Source organism: Strongylocentrotus purpuratus, unplaced genomic scaffold (assembly GCF_000002235.5).
Source record: "Strongylocentrotus purpuratus isolate Spur 01 unplaced genomic scaffold, Spur_5.0 spur5_scaffold_11, whole genome shotgun sequence".
NCBI lineage: Eukaryota > Metazoa > Echinodermata > Echinoidea > Camarodonta > Strongylocentrotidae > Strongylocentrotus > Strongylocentrotus purpuratus.
Genome location: NW_022145596.1, coordinates 15,419,782 through 15,439,020, shown reverse-complemented (window position 1 = coordinate 15,439,020; position 19,239 = coordinate 15,419,782). Strand labels below are relative to the sequence as shown.

At 37.9% G+C, this 19,239-nt stretch overlaps 2 protein-coding genes across 2 annotated transcripts in view; one reads left to right on the top strand and one right to left on the bottom strand.

Annotated features, from left to right (window-relative positions):
• Window positions 1-19,239, bottom strand: part of LOC100894000 (kinase D-interacting substrate of 220 kDa B) — an 80,021-nt gene that overhangs the window by 37,792 nt on the left and 22,990 nt on the right. The window contains exons 3-6 of the mRNA XM_030980763.1: window positions 18,599-18,697; window positions 17,249-17,347; window positions 6,022-6,120; window positions 5,162-5,260 (exon numbers count right to left, since the gene is read on the bottom strand). Coding sequence (XP_030836623.1) covers window positions 5,162-5,260; window positions 6,022-6,120; window positions 17,249-17,347; window positions 18,599-18,697 — 396 coding nt within the window. The remainder of the gene's footprint in view (window positions 1-5,161; window positions 5,261-6,021; window positions 6,121-17,248; window positions 17,348-18,598; window positions 18,698-19,239) is intronic.
• Window positions 8,812-11,139, top strand: LOC115922250. Its single transcript, XM_030980765.1, has 3 exons — window positions 8,812-9,711; window positions 9,943-10,164; window positions 10,651-11,139. The coding sequence occupies exons 1-3, from the start codon at window positions 9,709-9,711 to the stop codon at window positions 10,861-10,863; spliced, it is 438 nt and encodes a 145-aa protein (XP_030836625.1). The 5' UTR covers window positions 8,812-9,708; the 3' UTR covers window positions 10,864-11,139.

Genomic DNA, 19,239 nt, shown 5'->3' with positions numbered 1-19,239 from the left:
GGTTTCCCCGCGACCATCAAAAGATAAGTGTCCCTTTTAAAATGCCTATCGATGTCTTTTCACCTTGGTCCTTGCAAGGGTTTTTATCTTGTTAACCTAGTTTTGAATATCTCCACTCTCTCGATTTAAATGCTCAAAAGCGGTAATTATAACTAGACAACAGACAGAAAGCAAAGAAACAGATACTGTACATGTATCCAACTCCCCCTGATTCATGCTACCATTTTCATTTTAAATATATGTTTCTCTTCTCTGCAAACAGCTCATAGATATTTTTGAAAACATGTGAGTAAATATATTTAAGAGATTTTGTTCATACATCCAGATTGAGATGAGAGTGAATTTAATGTCCCCTTTTACCTTTATTATTATGGGCAACAGTATCAAAAATGGAAGAAAATACAAGAACTGAAAAGTTTGTAGTGCAGTACAACCATTGTTGTCTTAATGATAGCTAAATGAATTTAGAAAACTAAGAAAATCAAAGGGGAAAATTTCATTTCTACAAGCTGGAATGATAAATGTTTTTTTGTCAACTGTCACAATTTTTTTTCCTTTTGTTACATTTTCAAACTTTATTCACCAAACGAAATGTCTCGTTCACTCAGATGTTTTCAAAAATATCAGAGACCTTTTTGAAGTTCAATGAAAGGACCTCTCTGTTTAATACATTGCCATAGATACGTGACATTGTATGAATGTGATGACGCCGTCAAACCAGTTCAGACCACATCTTTCCCTAATTCGGCGAGATTCACTTAGAATTCCTCATCACGCCGGAAAAAGCATAAATTCCGACGGTGTCTTGGGAGGAAATAGAGCCCGACAGGAAGATGCGAGAATTCCCGGACAATCGGCGACGCTATCATCGCTTGATCCCCACAAACGAAGGAGGGTCAGAGACGTACGTAGGTAGGTAGGTAGGTGGTAGAAACATGATACACCTTGCCCTAGGACCCCCCCTCTCTCTCTCTCTCTCTCTCTCTCTCTCCTTCTCTCTCTCTCCCTCTCTCTCTCTCCCTCCCTCCCTCCCTCTCTCTCGTGAAAAATCGAAATCTACATTCTCTTTGTGTTCTACGAAAGAATTAGCAGACAATCTGAGGACAATCGACTCCACTATCATCGATTGATCCTCACAAATCGAGCGGGTAAGAGAGCTACATGTATCGTATGTAATAGATATTTGATACATCATACAAGACTTTTTGAATTTTGCATTCAATTATCTATGTTACTCTTTAACTTTGAAATTAGTTATCCATTGATATAACAATTTGAGAATGATCCTATTTATTTGGATTGTTATCAATAACATATTTTGTATTTGAACTTGAATGTACAAGATGACCCCCCCCCCCCCCTATCTCTCCCAATTCAGTCCCACTAGCATGGACAAATTTAAATCGAAAATTTACTTTCATTTTATTTTCTATCATCTACACACTATGATCATTTTCAAATGGTGGCAAGTTGGGCATCTCGGTAGTGGCATTCTGATAAACCGAGTGAGTTGCCCAACTAAACATCGGGTATGGTGCCCCCACCCCTTCCCACTATCATGAGGAAAATGGAAATCTATTTTCTCTTTCTAACTCTTAATAAATGATGGCTAATCAGTTTGCTATCATCACACTTGATGCTCTGAACAACGGCGGGTCAGAGATCTGTGTGGTACAAATCGGATATATATCGCAAATGATGACCTCATCCCCCCCCCTCCTCACGTTTTCTTTGTAATACAGGCAAGAATAAGTGGACAATTCGTCGCTGTTTTCACGAAGTGACGGTAGTGAAAAAAAATTGCATTCACTTTCCGTTACGATTTTCCTCACTACCGTCACTTCGTGAAAACAAGGACGAATTGCTGTCACCATTATTGCTTAATCCTCATAAATAACTGCCTATAGCTCTTGATATCAGAAACCATATATACCAAGGGAGATGTCTTCACACTCCACCCCTCCCCCCCCCTTCATTCCCTCCTACGATCATGACTAATGGAACTCGACTTTCATTTCATGCTCTATGTGTTGCCTACATGGGTATCTTGTTGAGCACAGGAGGTGCACTGGGTGTGACTGTTACAAATGGAATGAGATCAAGGATGAATCTTTTTCAATACTTTCAAATGGAGGGTAGGTGTTTTCACAATAGGTATGTCCTCATCAGCTCGAGATTGCCAAATAGCCCGCTAATTCTGATTTGGGAAATAATCCAAAGTTACAAATCGCGTCCTCATCAGCTCGAGACTCGAAAACTCGAGCTCGAGAAATTAGCTAGAGTGCAAGTCTTATGGCTGGTGAAGACGCAACGGACAATAGGCGGGATATTTTGCCAAATGATGAAGACGCAAATTAACTGGATAATATGCGATAGTTAAAATGGCGTAGCTTCCATTTCTAGAAATGTGCATGAGACATGTTCTGACAAACTTTGTTTTGGGTGTTGGTATATAATGAAAGAATCAATGGCAGGGCCTTTAGCAAGGTTCATGCATGAACCAGATTGAAAGGATGGTGCCCCCCCCCCCTCCCTTAAAAAAAAAATGGAAATAAGAAACTAAATGAATAGTAGAAGGGCACATTAATGCTATACAGGGTGTACCATCAAAAATGGGGAGGGGTGGATTGAACATTTCCAAATGCAATCAATATTTATCATTAAGAAAGTTGAAGTCAATGTTGATTTTTCAGTTTTCTACATAGAGAATTTTGAGTGCCATGGATTGAATGACTTCAGAATTATCAGAACTAGGTCAGAAATATAAGAGGAATTGTATGCGATTGTCACCGCTCATGTAACAATTGTTCCTATCTCCCACCAGACAGTATTTTCAACATGTCTTTAAAAAAAAGCTAAAGTCACCTCCGATGCCCCCACCATCATTCTAAGAACCCAGCCATGAAGATCAAAGTGTGCCTGTCTGAGGGTGTAATTAAGAAAAACAATTCACGGACAGCTCTCTTGTCTGCCTCGCTACATACATCACATGGCCGACAAATTACTTCTTTGTCTCTTTCGATTATTCAACATGCAACGCAAACTAACTCATGACCTTGAAGAGATCCATGAAGAGTTATCACCGTGTCAATTGCTATCAGGGACGGGGGTTCTTTGTCATGTACCATGTCTCGCGTTATGGTCCGTTAACATTACTATAAGCCGTGGGTTTATATCATCCATGTCTCATGTAATGCTCTGTTCATACTATACTATCGGCAGTGGCTTTATGATTGTTAAATTTTATGTTAAAATGTAATTATTTTTTATGTATTTATTTATTTATTTACATGTATGCACCTTCAAATGTCTGAAAACGAATTTAATGTATTCTTTACATGATAATAAATTATCTTGAATCTTGAAATATCATCATTGTCCCATATAATGCTCTGTTCACATTAAAATATTAGCAGTGGCTTTATATCATCCATGTCTCATGTTATGCTCCGTTCATACTATACTATCAGCAGTGGCTTTATATCATCCATGTCTCATGTTATGCTCTGTTCATACTACACTATCAGCAGCGGCTTTATATCATCCATGACTTATGTAATGCTCTGTTCATACTATACTATCAGCAGTTGCTTTATATCATCCATGTCTCGTGTTATGCTCTGTTCATACTGAACTACCTCTATCAGCAGTGCCTTTATATCATCCATGTCTCATGTAATGCTCTCTTCATACTATACTATCAGCAGTGGCTTTATATCATCTATGTCTCATGTAATGCTCTGTTTATACTATACTATACTATCGGAAGTGGCTTTATGATCGTTAAATGTTATGTTCAAAGGTCTGGGGAAAAAAAGAAGTATTTTTTACATGACAATAAATTATCTTGAATCTTGAAATATCATGCTCTGTTCATACTATAATATGAGCAGTGGCTTTATATCATCCATGTCTCATGTTATGCTCTGTTCATACTATAACTATGAGCAGTGGCTTTATTTCATCCATGTCACATATAATGCTCTGTTCATACTATACTACATTTTGCTAAATTACCTAACCGAGGTAACGATTGTGTTAACATCAGATTTTAGACAGTAGACCAAACACCACACATCCAATGGTGTGAACAGCCCCACCAATTCACACTCTAGCCACAGTACAGACACCCATCCTCATTCAGACCGCACACTGAGTCCGGTTAGGGAGTAATTTGCTGGTAATTATAACCCGTGATTGATTTGGGAGTTTGGTGAGTCCAGGGGGGCGTTTCACAAAACTTGTCATCAGTGACAAATGTTACAAGCTACTGAAATCCTTGCTCCTGATTGATTATCAGCAGATTTGTCACTTATTTTTTGTCATTTGTCATTGAAAAAAGGCTTTGTGAAACACCCCCCAGGACAGCAAGACGAGGTGGAGTCGATCCACTCATTATTCAACTTCTGGCCGCAAGTCGCCGGGTAATGGAGTAACAAGCGCCGCAGTGAATTATTCAGAGCCATTTATCCTGATGAAGTCCCATGCAACTAATGAACCAAGCAAGATGCTTGAAGGTTTGGAGATCACGTTCAAGAAACAATCAAGAATCTATCCCTACTGGTCCATTTAAAAACATTTTTGTTGATGAAAGTTATTCACTCTATATCTTATCTTAGATATGGTGCTGCCCTTAGCTCTATCTTGGCTAAATGATTTTGCCTTAAGACCCTGAAATAATCATGTTTAACAGTACCTTCAAAGAAAAATGTCTGATAAACAAGAATTATATTCTTCTGTCTCTCTATCACATCTTCATGTTACTGTATGGCATTTCATGCTAGCCCATTCTATGATGTTTAGATAGCTTAACAAAAGGCTGTTGTTTTAAGTAGCCTAGCAAAACCTATTGGGTTCAAACAAATGCAGCCAGAATGGATGCGGGTAATCATAAGTGATTTGACATTTTGGTCTCACTTTTTTAATGCTTGCAACAAATTATCTACAAAATAGTAGTCTAAAATTTAAATGGGTACTATATGAATGGCATGAATATGACTCCATGTATGTATATTGCACAAAATAAAAACATTTCTGAAAGTGGTTTTTATTTTAAAAAGTAGGTTTTACTCAGTCCTATATGCAACAATTTAAGTGTTGTATCTACAAAAAACTTTATACTGCCCCTTCATTATCTTTGATTTAATTCAAATTCACTTACCATGCCTGCCATATCAACATTAGCACCATGCTCTAAGAGAAGTCTAGCACAATCCGTGTGGCCTTTCCTGGCCGCCCATACCAAACCAGATGTACCATACTGTCAAAGAAAAACAAAGAAAGTTATAGTGAGTGGTTAAGTTAAGAAAATGTAGCTCACATTCATATACATTTAAAACATAGGATAAATAAATGCTAATAAGGAAAGGATTGGAGGGAGTTGTGGAAGACAAGGGGGAGGAAGGGGGAGGAAGAGGGAAGGAAGGAAGGAGGAAGGAAGAGAAAAATGGGGAAGAGGTGATGGAGACCGAGAGGGGAGAATAGAGTGAGATGAATGGGGGGGGGGGGGGAGGAGGGATGGAAAGAAGAGAGGAAGAAAATGAGATGAGGTAAGGAGGGGGATAAGGCAGAGAGAGAGAGGAGGGGAGGTATAAAGGAAATGAGAGAATGGAGACATGAGGAAGAGAAAGAGGGAGGAAGAGAGGGAAGGGCAGTGAAAAAAATACACGGGGGCTCGGGCGAATTAGCCCCTGAAATGCCCAAAAGAGCCCCCACAAGTCATAAAAGAGCCCAAAAAAATTTGCATAGAGTTCAATGCAATACAAATTAAAGAGCGTTATTTTCATGCAAGCAAGCTTGAAAAGTAGCCCCTGAAATTGTTAAAGTATTTTTTTCCCTGGGGAAGGGAAGAAGAGAAAATGGGGAAGAGAAAGAATGAAAAGAGGAGAGAAGGAAGAAGCTAGATGAAAGAAAGGAAAGAGAATACGCACAGTGAATAAAAGGATTTAAGCACATGAAAATAAGGAGTTGATGGATGAGCTAAACGAGATGAGAGGATATGAGGAAGATGGAGGTACTCACCTTGTCAGCAGAATTGACCTTTGCCCCCGAAGTAAGAAGAGCCGCTACCACTCCACTGTGACCACGTCCTGCTGCCCAAATGATCGGAGTTACACCATGCTGTATGCAAGAAACAATGGAACGAATGAAGACAAGTTTTGAAAAATCATCTTGAAAACTCATTAAGACAGTATTCAGGACATACATTTATGAATATGCATATTCTTCAAAAAAATAATTTGTCTATATTTCTTGTTCTTTCATTTGCTACCTGCTTAAAGTAAGAGCTGTGGGATTGAATCAGTAGAACAAAGGAGGGTATTGAAAAATTATTTGCTTTCATAGACCAGTTACTGTACACTGTATGGAATTGAATTTTCTGGGGGCCAATATACCAAGTCTGATGAGTTGAATTGCACTTGTGGGATTGAAACCATCTTACTGCATATCAAATATTGATGTAACCCAAATAAAACATTTTACAATATGTATAAACATAAACACAAATATTTTTGACTCGTGTCCAAATGCTAAATGATTCATGTATGTGCCATGGAAATGACATTGGGATGGTAAGTCTATTTCTACATTGAATAGCCCATGTGTGAATAATGAAACCATCTCAAAGCAAATCAATCAATTATTGACACGACACAGATATATCCAAACGGACATGAACAACCGAGGGACACATGTTCAATCATAACCACATTTGCCCTACATAATCTTCCGATCTAATGGGCCAAGAACGAAAAGATGAAATGCAATCATGGTGCATTCCATTATCAAACGCAGGTGTGGCATGGAAGTGGGTTGGATCGATGATTGACACCTCCTATTTTCATGTCGGTGATCACCAAATCCACCTCTTGTCATCGATAATCCAAGCCATGTTAACACGACATCACATCACTGTGTACACAATCTGGCCTGATGTCACTGATAGCCATGTAAGCCGCAACATGAATGTTATCCTTTTCATGTGACGATGACATGGACCACTTTGCCACCCGCTGCTTGTCATCGTCAGGAGCAGACAGTAATATAAATAATGAAGCCATGTGTCGATTGTCTACAGAGAGTCCCTGTGATGTATGTCACATCTGTCTATTACCTTGCGAGAACCTCTCATGAAGGGATTTGTCAGAAGTGCATTTGTACTAAGAATCCCAGGAGTCAGAAATAGTCTGAAATGAACTAAATTATGGTTGCCACTGAGTGATCAAATTAAAATTGACCACAGCAGATGTTTACCAATGGCTATTTGAAATCATGTGTGGAGATGGTGTGGTCTCTCGGATAAGTCACCGGACTGTAAACCACAGGGTTTATATATGGGTACCTGGAAGGAATTAATTCCTTCAAATGCTACAGCGCCATAAATCCATAATGGCAGCCATGCTATAAAGCAGAGGTAATAATTGTCGAGCACCAGGAGTGTCAAGTTTTATAGACATGAGCGCTATACATTTAATAGCGAAGAAGTGGAATAGTAGCCTAATGATTATACCATCTGCCTAGCTATGAATACCACTTTAGTATCTGTTTTGAACTTGGATAATGTTGATTTCACTCTGTGAGCCTGAAACAAAAAGACCTAGACAAATTGGAGCCCCATCTAATCTGCAGTACAAGAAGTCTACATTAGCCTAGATATGAGTAATGAAGCCACAGACAATCGTCTGAAAACTAACATCCCTGAAAATCTAACCTCCAGACAATCTGAGCAGTTTTTATTTCCATTTTTAAAAATTATTCCATAGAGCACGTCTTTTGATTAACAAAACCTTTGCGACTAGGTTTAAGTAACTCATGAAATCTCATGAAGATGTAAACATTGCAGCCAAAAGATGAAAAAAATTAAATCAATTAGTTTGCAGTCTGATAATTCAACAAAAGCCTGATGCAGTATGAATCAATTAGTGTCCCAAAATGAGAGGAATTGGAAGAAAAACAAATAAAATGTGTTACACTGATTAAAATTGCATGAGATGGTATCAGTCGTAAAATGGCTGAATTAACATGCTGGCTGCGACCAATGAATAACATCATACAAATTCCGAGCTACTGGACTACGGCCTCATTACACAGGCTGCTAGAAAAAAATAGAGGATGAATTGCACGGTCCAACGACTTCATTAACATCAATTACTTCCTCCTGTGGTTTGTCAAATCAGAGCTGTTTAATCCGAGACAGATCCAGGAGATTACAGAGCGACAAGGCAACTAGTAGTATGATCATGCATGGATGGCTATGTGAGTGGAAGGAGAAGGGTGTGGAGATAGATAGACAGTGAAGAAGTGAAGGCGGAAAGGAGGGATAGATAAGTAGGGAGGTAGATAGATAGATAGGTATATAGATAGATAGATAGGTATATCAAGGAAGAACTCATCGGGTATATAGATAAGTAGGGAGGTATATATATGTATATAGATACATAGACAGATAGAAAAGTAGATAGAGATGAAAGAAAGGGGTGAGAAGAGGAGAGAATAAATGTGTGTGTGTGTGTGTGTGTGTGTGAGAGAGAGAGAGAGAGAGAGAGAGAGAGAGAGAGAGAGGAGGGGGAAGGGGAGAGAAAGAGATTTGATGAGAGAGAGAGGGGGAAGGGGGAGAAAGAGAAGAGAGAAAGAGAGGGAGAGAAAGAGAGGGAGAGAAAGAGAGAGAGAGTGAAAAAGAATGAGATGGGAAAAGCAAAGGAGACCAGAGTGATCAAGAAAAAAGTATGCTGATAATGAAATATCATTTGGAGATATATGGGCATTTCCACGGTAATAGGGTACTTCTGTGTGTGAAAGAATAAAGCGCTCACAGAAAAATTAAAGAAATATCCTGTGGCTTTCTGTGTTTTTATTTTCATTGTTGATGGTATAAAGAAATAAAAAAGACAATTCCATGCACTAATAATGTCATTTGGTTGTGTTGTCCTCTTTTCTTTAATGATTATTATTAAAAATTCCAAAGTACAATCAGTAATTGTTGAGTGGTGTGATTTTGAGGGTGATGCAAATAAAAATTCTAAAAAGAAATTGATGTTTCATGTTTTGAAAAGAGATTTTGATGCGGGTGGATTACGGCATTGATCATAGTTACGGCGATTGAGCTTTAAAGAGAGAGAGTGAGAGAGTTGAAAATTACATTGGCTGAATGAGAGATTCTGTCCACCTGTGTTACGTACGTTCAGAGTGAATTTTCCCACAATTATTAGTTGTGTCACCCAACAGTTTTATGTGCTTTGCAACTCTTTTGATGAAGGTTGAAATGTAGACCAAGAAAAAAATCGTCAAAATAAACGCAAATAGAGATCAAATCTATTCAAAATTTGGAGTGCAATATTCGGTCCAACTCACGAACGTACGTAACAACTAAAAAAACGGACCGTGGCGTCCGCGAATATGACGCATGGATAATCCACGTATCAGTCAAGTGAACCAAGGCACTGCAACGTTTGATTGTACTTGCAATCCATGCGCTGACTTCTACAATCGCGGGGCCGTGTAGCTCTATATAACTTCTGTCCAGTTTGTGCGTACGTTCACGGTTGCTGGTAGTTAGAACGACACGTACGCACGATGGACAGAAATGCTATTCGGTCTTATTTACGTACGTTTTTTCGCGGGGTTTCGTGAGCAGCAGACGACATCCGATCGTAATCATTGGAGTATCAACTCAACATTAGATTAGATCTAGGCTTTGAAAATCGTGGAATGGTACGTATTTGTTATTCAAAATCTTTTTGAAATACAGTAAAAGATCATGTTTCCGAAAATGAGTCATGTGTAACTTTAGTGGTGTACGATTATATTTTCCTCTTCTTGTCTAGCTAGTGGTCTGCTAGTGCTAAATTTTAACGTGTAGTGATATTATTACATTACAGTCCCATATGTAGCTTTTCATGTATGCAACACTGGTAACTCTCGCCGATCTCGCATTTTCAATAGGTGCAACCGCAACCCAATTTAGCTGCAGATGATACCCAGAATGATGTGATGACCACCAGACCAACTGGAGATGATACCCAGAATGATGTGGAGATCACCGCCGACAGACCAGTGGCAGATGTTCACCAAGCAGCCGATGAGTACCAATGTGGAGACTTTGTATTGATCAATATAGATCTATCAGTCGGCAAACGTGGAAAAATTCTGGAATACGTTGGAGAAGTAAGTTTGTATGGTTTCATTTACTTGCAAATTATTTTTATGCTTAGCTGTGAAATAAATGTAATACGAAAATCATTACAAATTTCTTGTTAAGAGGATTGTTGAGGAATTTATTTAACATTGGAATAACCTGCACAATAGTCAATAAATTATTTTACTTTTCAATGGATGACATTTTATACACAAGAATTAGACCTATTTCATTATTGAGCCTACACTAAATTATACAAAATATTGCATCTACATTACCTGAGTCATATCATTGCATTGATACTTTACAATCCTTCTGTTAATCATTTAATGCCTTCATGTTTCAAAACCAGGAAATATCTATCTGTTTGGAGTGAAAATGTGCATGATTACTATTAACGTGAGAAAATCTGAACAAGTCAAAAAAGAAAAAAAATACAAATACATTTAAATTTGAATTAGCACAATGGATTTTAAACTCACGATTTTTTTCATCTTTAATTCTTTTGATTTCAGGTGAAAGATGTTGTGGGAGAAGATCTTGTCATCAAGTACATGGCCAAGTCGGAGTCTCATCCGGGGCTATTTATATGGCCAGCACGTGAGGATGTGTCTCAGGAATGTAGAAAACAGATAGTGAAGAAAATGCCTAACCCTGTCCTTCGGGAAGACATCAGCAGCACTAGATTACAATTTTTCACCTTTGCAGAACTCTCCCCAGAATCATGACTTGCTCCATACAATTTATGAATGTCTTATTACTCATAGATTGGTTAATAATGAATCGAGTCATTCCAACTTCTTCAGAGAACTTGTGTAAAGTCCAGCACACCCGATATCGTCCCAAACCATCGGTTTTAAAATCCTTACAATATTCTCTGACTCTCGTGTAAGAGGAAAACCTAGAACTGCGTGTATTGATGTTAAAAAGGAGACATGATTAAATGGCTGGATCGTGCTAATTTATTGTTCTCACGTTGTACTTCAGTAAGGTTTTAATCACCTCAATAGTCTTGTGTGTTATGAAAACAAATAAAATTCATGGAAAATTGGCACAAAGACACAATTATTTACTGAAAATATTTAATGAATGCTCAATTGAATTGATGCATTATAATATGCAAAATAACCCATTGAGTATGCAGTGTCAAATCTTTTTTGAATTTCAGATCTGAATTACATCAAAATGATTGTTATAAATACATGTATTTGATTTGAACTTACTTGAAATGAATGATCATAATTTTGAGCAAAAATAGAATTAAATAGAGCATTTATGAAAAATGAAGAAATATAAAAGGTAAATATCATACACATTGTAGTTAGCAGATAAAAGAACTCTAGAATAAAAGCATACAAATCCTGTATAGACAATTTGTAATTAACGACATGATGTTTGTGAAATATCAATGAATAGTGTTTGCCTTTTATTCTATATTGTGTCAACTACTTTCCCAGTCTTGATGGGAATTGATTACAAGCTAATGCTTACATGTAGTGAAATGCATGCTCAATTGTTTAACAGTCTGTTATTATTGGGCTCTGTGTCCGAGACACATTTTGGCTACTGACTATTAAAGACCTAGACTACTTTTAAATTTGTATATAAGGTTTTGTGAAATTTCAATTTCAATGAAATGATTAGTGTTTGCCTTTTATTCTATATTGTGCCAACTTCTTTCCATGTGACTATAGTTACTATCTTATCATTTTTTAAATTTGAATTTGCAATTCAGGTGTTCATAATTGTATAAATTTATATAAATGGTTCATCCATGGACAATTTAAGTTGTACACTGAAGTTTGTTGCTTGCTTTTGCAGTTGGTCAAAAGATTAATGAGAGGTGAGATAAGATTTCAAAACTATCAATTAATCTATTTTACAGATTTACAAACCGTATATCAGTTGGCAAATTCATTGATTTCATTATACTTAATAATTAAAGACCATTCACATTTCACTTATTCTCCACAATTTAAAATGATCAATACAATGAAACATTTTAACCTATGCAACGCTTATGAATATATTGATTATGAAATATGTGTCCCAAAACAGAATTCAAACAAACGTTTAGATGCCTGTTCTGTCCAACCGTTACATACGTTCCCTATTCTTATTAATTGGTTCCAACATGCATCAACAATTATAACTTCTAGATTTTATTTTATCCTGGAATATATGAACATAGCATCAACATCCAGTACACAGTGACACCAAATTAATAGAGTACGCACCATTAAAACATGTGTGAAAGATTTATTCATTCAATAATACATGATACATTGCAAACATTCCTTAAATATTTGTTTTTCTGATTCACAAAAAAAGCTATAAATTTTTTTTTAAAAAGAAGCAAATTCTGAGATGATTGTTAAATTGATGTTTTATTGATACTTAACTCACATGAATGAACATTGCATTTATATATTGAGCAAATAATAAATCAGAGGTAATTTAAGTTACAAATTTCTGTCCAATGTTACATACGTTCCCCCCAATACATGTCCTACTTTACGACCTCTGCAAAGTTAACATGAAATCACACTTATCTTTTCCCTCATAAATATATAGAATATAGATATTGGACAAGCAAAGGGAGAAATTTGATTGCTCTAGGGGTGAAAACAATTTTGACCATATTTACATCACAGAAGTACCCACTTAACATGGAAATGCCCACATGCAAAACGAGAGAATGAAAGAGAGAATGAGAGAGAGAGAGAGAATTATGGGAGAAGATGACTTGAAGATCGAAGGAAGAAGGACGGTTCTACAGCTTGGTAATTTCCTCTCATTTACATGGGGGATAACGCTCGGGTCCTTTCTAGGAACTAATTTGCAAATGCGTAGTCGGTTGCGATCTTTCACTTAGCGCAATGAGCGTGGCTGGAAGCACGGCTTCTTCTCTCGGGTGGTTTTCAATAATGCGTTAGAAGCAAACGGGTTCTATTCCGTCCCGTTTGACGTTGATTCTCCCCTCGACTTGTGATGCAGCGTCGAGCAAGCCTGAGATGTCAATTATTTGATTGCCTTACTAAGAGAGGACTTAGAAGAAGGCAGAGGTGGTAGCTCACGTCTTCTAATAATATACCAGGGGCAAAAATAGAATGGAAAGATTGGATAGGATAATGAGCATCGTGATGAGATGTATGACAAATCTTCAATAGATTAGGATTAGTTGTTAATTCCATTATTGGCTGGGGGGGGGGGGGATGAGAAGAGAAATTCATTATCATATTGTAACCCAAGATAATGGCAATGATGACGTGCAATCTCTCCATTCATTTTAGGTTGAAGATGAATTATACACTACTTGTGATTGCAGGGAAACACCAGTGGCAGGGTTAGAACATCCTCTGTGCACTGTCCCTCATATGCACAGTATGCAAATGGGTTGTATGTACACCACTTGTTAACACCAACACAAAGCCGTGTGCGTAACAATGGCAGTGGGAGGCAATGGCCACTTTACTCATCTTTGACAATGTTAGATGATGGTGCACCATGGATACACAAAGGGGTTGTACATTACTTGTAAGTACCACCATGGTACATTACATGTAAATACCACCATGGTACATTACAATGTAAATACCACCATGGTACATTACAATGTAAATACCACTATGGAACAGTACAGTGGCAGTGTGAAGCAACCTTCCATGTACAGTCCTCATTATGTGTCATCCAGTTACATAAGTGGTGCATCATACACATAGGGGTTGTACACCACCTGTGAACACCACTATGGAACAGTACTAGCGGTAGTGTGAAACCACCTTCCATTTACATTCACTGTTGTGTGTGACCCAGTTAGATATGTGGTGCATCGTAATCTAGCCTTGATTCTTGCTCACAAAATGTCACAGCTGAATATAATGATGAGCTGGTAATAACTTGTGAATACCATCATCAAGAGGCATACAGGGAGAAATAGATGCAAATCTCTATCAATCCTCGATCATTCGGCTACAAGAAGCTAAAAAGTTCATTAAAACAAGATACGTTCATTTCTTCCTATTTATCTAAACTGGATTCTTCTTAATATCAACTAAGTCAGAAAGCAATTTCATGTCATTTGAACAGACCAATTTATTGACACATTAAAGTTCATCGATGGATTGGTAATATGTTGACAAGGGAAGATGATGAACCTGTAAAAAGAGTGTGGGATCTGAGAGTGGATGGCATATTAAAGAGGGAAAGGAAAACCAAAGATTTCATGGAAAGATATGATGAAGAAAGAAACCGATAAGTTTGGTTTAAATGAAGAGGATGCTCGAGACACGAAGTGGAGGGAGGGAGTGTCATCATGGCGCAAAAGTCAGTAACCCCTCGTAAGAGGGAAAATGCTGGCTTTAATAAATGATAATGATGATGATGAGATACACACCCCTGCTATACTATGAATTAAACATTTCATTCAGGAGTTCTGAACTAATTTTCTATGAGTAATTGACAACAAGCTTGAATCACGTGTTGCTCAGTCAAATTACTGTCGTCAAACAAGCCTTCATACTTCACAGTCTTCAAAGAATATCACGAAAACTTTTTCCTTGACAACTTATCACCAACAGGGTAATTACACATACATTTTTAACACCTCATTATTTCCTTCTGCAATCCATACATGTCCAGCATTGTCTATACAATATTTCCTTGGTCCATTTCTATCAAAAATCACCCTGAATCTCTTTTCTACAAGCTGTTTTTTTATTTTAGGAGGAAAAGATCGATGACCTCTTATACTAGAGTACACTTTCATTGGGCTTCGTCTACATGTTGCTCTACTGGACAATCTATTCTCGAATTTTTCTAAAATAATTATACTTTTACATTATTTTGTTACCTTTATGGTATTCCTTAATCATGACCATATATCTCTCCTGTTAATATGATAGTCATTTTTAACATTCTCATATTTAATCAGGGGATAATAACTATCTCCTTCTTTCTCCAACCTTTTCCCGTACTGTCTGTCTACCTCCCTCAATCTCTGCCCAGAAAAACACAGACGTGCCGGAAAACCTGACTTGACTTCTGATGTCCCGCCACACGAAAAAATAAACCAGCATTGGTATTCATGCGCCCCTCTCGCATGATGTACAGGGGTGTTGAATGCACTCCATGGCGGTCCCCAGCCACCAAAGCTCCCAATGATAATTCAGATTTTTACAACGTCATTCATCACCATCTTGGCTTCTTTCTCAAACAATGCAAAAAAGAGGATGCGGCAGGGCGAGGGGGGAGAAGTGCTTGATAACATTCTACGACGGCGGTCCGTGAATTATTGAGGGGTTGATTATTTTTCATGTCATCTCTCATCAGTAATGTTAGACTCCCAGTCATTACAAATTCATGTATCTTTCAATTTGCAGCTCGTATCCGAGGTTAGGTGTCGCTGGCATTTGTAGGATTGGATGTTCTTGGAAATTAGGATTGCTGCATCAGTTCCATCTTAATTTCATTTTGTAAATCTAGTTTAAAATTCATAAGCACAATTTGAGCAAAGGACATTAAGTTGCTACATTGCTCAATCAATCCTATATCAAGCTTTGACAGTTTTAATTAAAGAATGAAAAACATCCCTTGGTACTAGCTCAAGTTATGAAATATAAATGAGAGTGCAAGTAATTTTAATGAGAATACATTTTGAGAGTTCTTAACAAGAAATTACAATATTAACATTATTTGGGCAGGAGAAATGATATTGTACTGCTTTTTATTCTTCTTTAAAACCCAAATGATGTATCTCCCACTGTTTAAATCACATTTGTTGTTCAGGTCGCATGCCTCAAAATGTTCCTATGGACTAACTACAAGTATTGTATGGACAGCCGAGTAATACAAAAATAGAATACAGGATTTATAGACGAACCACATTAGCCTATACAGCCCATTAGCTTTCAAAACAAAACAGACAAACTTTTCACATACAAAGTTGTTTTCTCACTTCTTCCGGTCCGGAATACAGAAGTTCATCGGAGTTACAGGACACACAGATGACCTTCCAATGTAGATATACTATAGCTTCCATATAGAAGTATACAGCAACGATATATCAACCACAAACTATGACGGATGGAACGACCCAATCAACCTCGTCATTTTACGGAATTCCCACCGCACGTATGCTTCATTGTCATCGCCATCAAGATATGAACAGTCAAATAAGACTATCCAATGTGTGTCTGCCATAAATATCAGGACACTCGCAGCTAAAGTAGAGACCCTCGCACCAATGCTTAGTGCAAGTGCTTTCAATATCTTCAGAGGCTATACGTAGCTAACCGTTGTCGGCTTTAGATACACTTGTACCGGTTTGCCACCCCGGACGCTGATTTACAGGAATGAACATTTGGCAGTGGCTCTCTAAATCAATAAGATTAAGGTAAACCTCACTGCAAGTCTGTAAATGGCAATTTTATCTGGCGGTCAATTACTCTATGTGTGCAATGCTACTTTTGCATACTGCATATCTCTCTATGGTTATATTTGCAATACCGGTAGTCAACAGTCAACAGAGAACTAAACAATAATTCTGTGAACCAGCAACTTCATGAATGAATATGTTTCAGAGAGTTATCACACAGCTCTAAATGCAATTTTATTGGTTGTCATGAGCAAATTCTTTGTCCTGCAAGACAAGATTCTATTTTTTTCATTCCGGAAGCATTCAAGAAAACCATATCATATACATGTTTATCTATTCTGTTTCATTTCACAGTGCTTAAAAATGTCTTCTTACAATTTTTTAAAAAGTAGATTAAAAACCTGTAAATTCATCCCATCCTTTGATAATAATATATTCCAAGGAGTGGTATTTACATATTTTTCTGCCTGGAATCCTTCCTTGCAATACACTTATAAAATATTATATGTCTGGTCAATCAGCAGTTTCTTAGGGTATCTCACAGAAATCAGAATGGGAAAAGGACTGCATACAGAACCCCATTTCACAAAACTTGTCATCAGTGACAAATGACTGTTTTTGTTTTAAGCTACTGAAATCCTTGCTTCTGATTGGTTATGAGCAGATTTGTCACTGATTTTTGTGATTTGTTGCTGCGACAAGTGTTTTGTGAAACAGGCCCCTGGTCTCAAACTTACATGGGCTTGCACGTTGGGGTTGCCCTTGCGTTCTAAGAGTTCCACGCAGACATCCGTATGACCTTTATAACTGGCCCACATCAGAGGCGTCCATCCATTCTGAGGCAAAGAAAGAAAGAGAAACAGGTAGAAGGATATGAAGAACATATTTAGAAAAACTTGAATGAATTTAAAAGAAGAGGCTATTGTCTTTAAAGAAGAGGTTGGTTTGTTTATGCCAGAAAGGTTAAAAGAAGAGAGTATCAGATTTTGTAACTTACATAGTAATACATACACAATCTTGGGAATGATAAATGTGCTTTAATGGTTTTTTTTACTCACCCAGTTACAGTAGGTCCCTCATTTAAAGGAGTAACCAATTTTGTGTCTTGTCATTTTTATAAGAAGTTTACAAGAATTACCACATCAGCCCGTATACTACTAGTTCATTTAAACATGACTCTAATTCTAAGATCATGTTTAACAAAGGATAGCTTAGACATCAGACTAACTACCATTGTTATTCCCCATTTTGAATAAAAGCTAAAACGTGATGGCTAAGTGGTAGAGCAGTGGAGGTCCCAGGTTCTAAACCAATTCAATGCACTAGTAAGGCCCTTAGGTAAGGCATTGATCCTCATTACCAGTTCCCTCAGAGAGGACTTAGAGCTGTTGGTCCCCTGGTTGCTTACTAACAAACAAAACCCAGCATCAAGTTTAAATTTTAGTAGGATTTGGGCCACTGAGTTTCTCATATGCCGAGAGTCAAAAGGGCAATGACCCCTACGATGTCACAGGGAGTAAATGATGTTCTGGCTCTAAACAGACAATGCAATCGTGAAAAAAATGTACAAAATTTGACAACAAAGTTAGTAGAAATTTGCGCAACAGATCTTTATATTACTAATGTACATGTAATTGAAATTTTAAGCTAAAAATATATTGTCATAATGTCACTATCTATATTTATCTTTATGCAAATAGTATGACCACAGTTTTCGTTCAGATATGACGGTACGCTTCTTTTATGATGACATAAAGCACAGAGGTCAATGAATACATGCAGGACCCTTGATGCGCGCAGTGGCCATTCATTTACATGTTTTTTTTAAACGAGCCCCGGGCCCCCCCCCCCCACTCAGTGTTATTTAGGGTACGCATATGCGTGTTCCAAGCGACCCCCCCCCCCCCCCTCTTTTCAGCAAAAGTCCGGTGTGTAAAGTCAATACGGGTCGACCTTTTACTTTTGTTACCAAAAGGACATTTTGGTAACACACATGAGGTCCGTCCTTTCTCGGAGTGGGGGGGGGGGGGGCCAGGAAACGAGCCTAACTTTTAAAATTCTGTTCCAATTGAAGAGTTCTGTCTTACCACATCTGCATGGTCCACTTCAGCCCCTTTGTCCAGGAGAGCCTTGGCAATGTCCAGGTGACCCTCCCTGGCCGCAAAGATCAGCGGTGTCCACTTGTCCTGTTATGAGAATAAAATGACCATAAGTAAAATGCAGGAATGGAAGATGAAGCGATTGGGACTCATGCGATGATACAGTCGAGGTAAACCTACTTTAGCAACCATCTGGAAAGACAAACCATGTTTCTATGAAGACTACACTTCTGTTTTGTCCTGAGCTATTTGTTTCCCCTAATAAACAGGTATTACAGGAACCTGTCAATAAAGACCACCTACCTTTAAAGGCCACTTTTCTTGCCTTCCATGCTAGTGCACTTTCCAAGAAGGAGTGCATATATCAACTTCATGATTATGCCCAGCATATAATGTACATGTATCAGGTTCTTTCTCAAGTTTCTCAAGATTAACAAAAATGCCCCCAAATTCACAGAACCTCGTATGAACAGTTGACAGACAAAACATGGTGGCTATTTCTAACCCCTCCTCTCATCTTTCCCTCTCCGCTCCAATTCTCCCTCTCTTCCATCTCCGATCTATCACTTTCAGACTCGTATCCTGGGCGGGTTTATATGCGCCTCCCACCTTAAGTAGATGGAATGTTT

Coding starts and splice junctions, on each gene's coding strand:
- LOC115922250 (XM_030980765.1), top strand. Junction 10,165..10,650: donor TTCTGGAATACGTTGGAGAA/GTAAGTTTGTAT, acceptor TTTTGATTTCAG/GTGAAAGATGTTGTGGGAGA.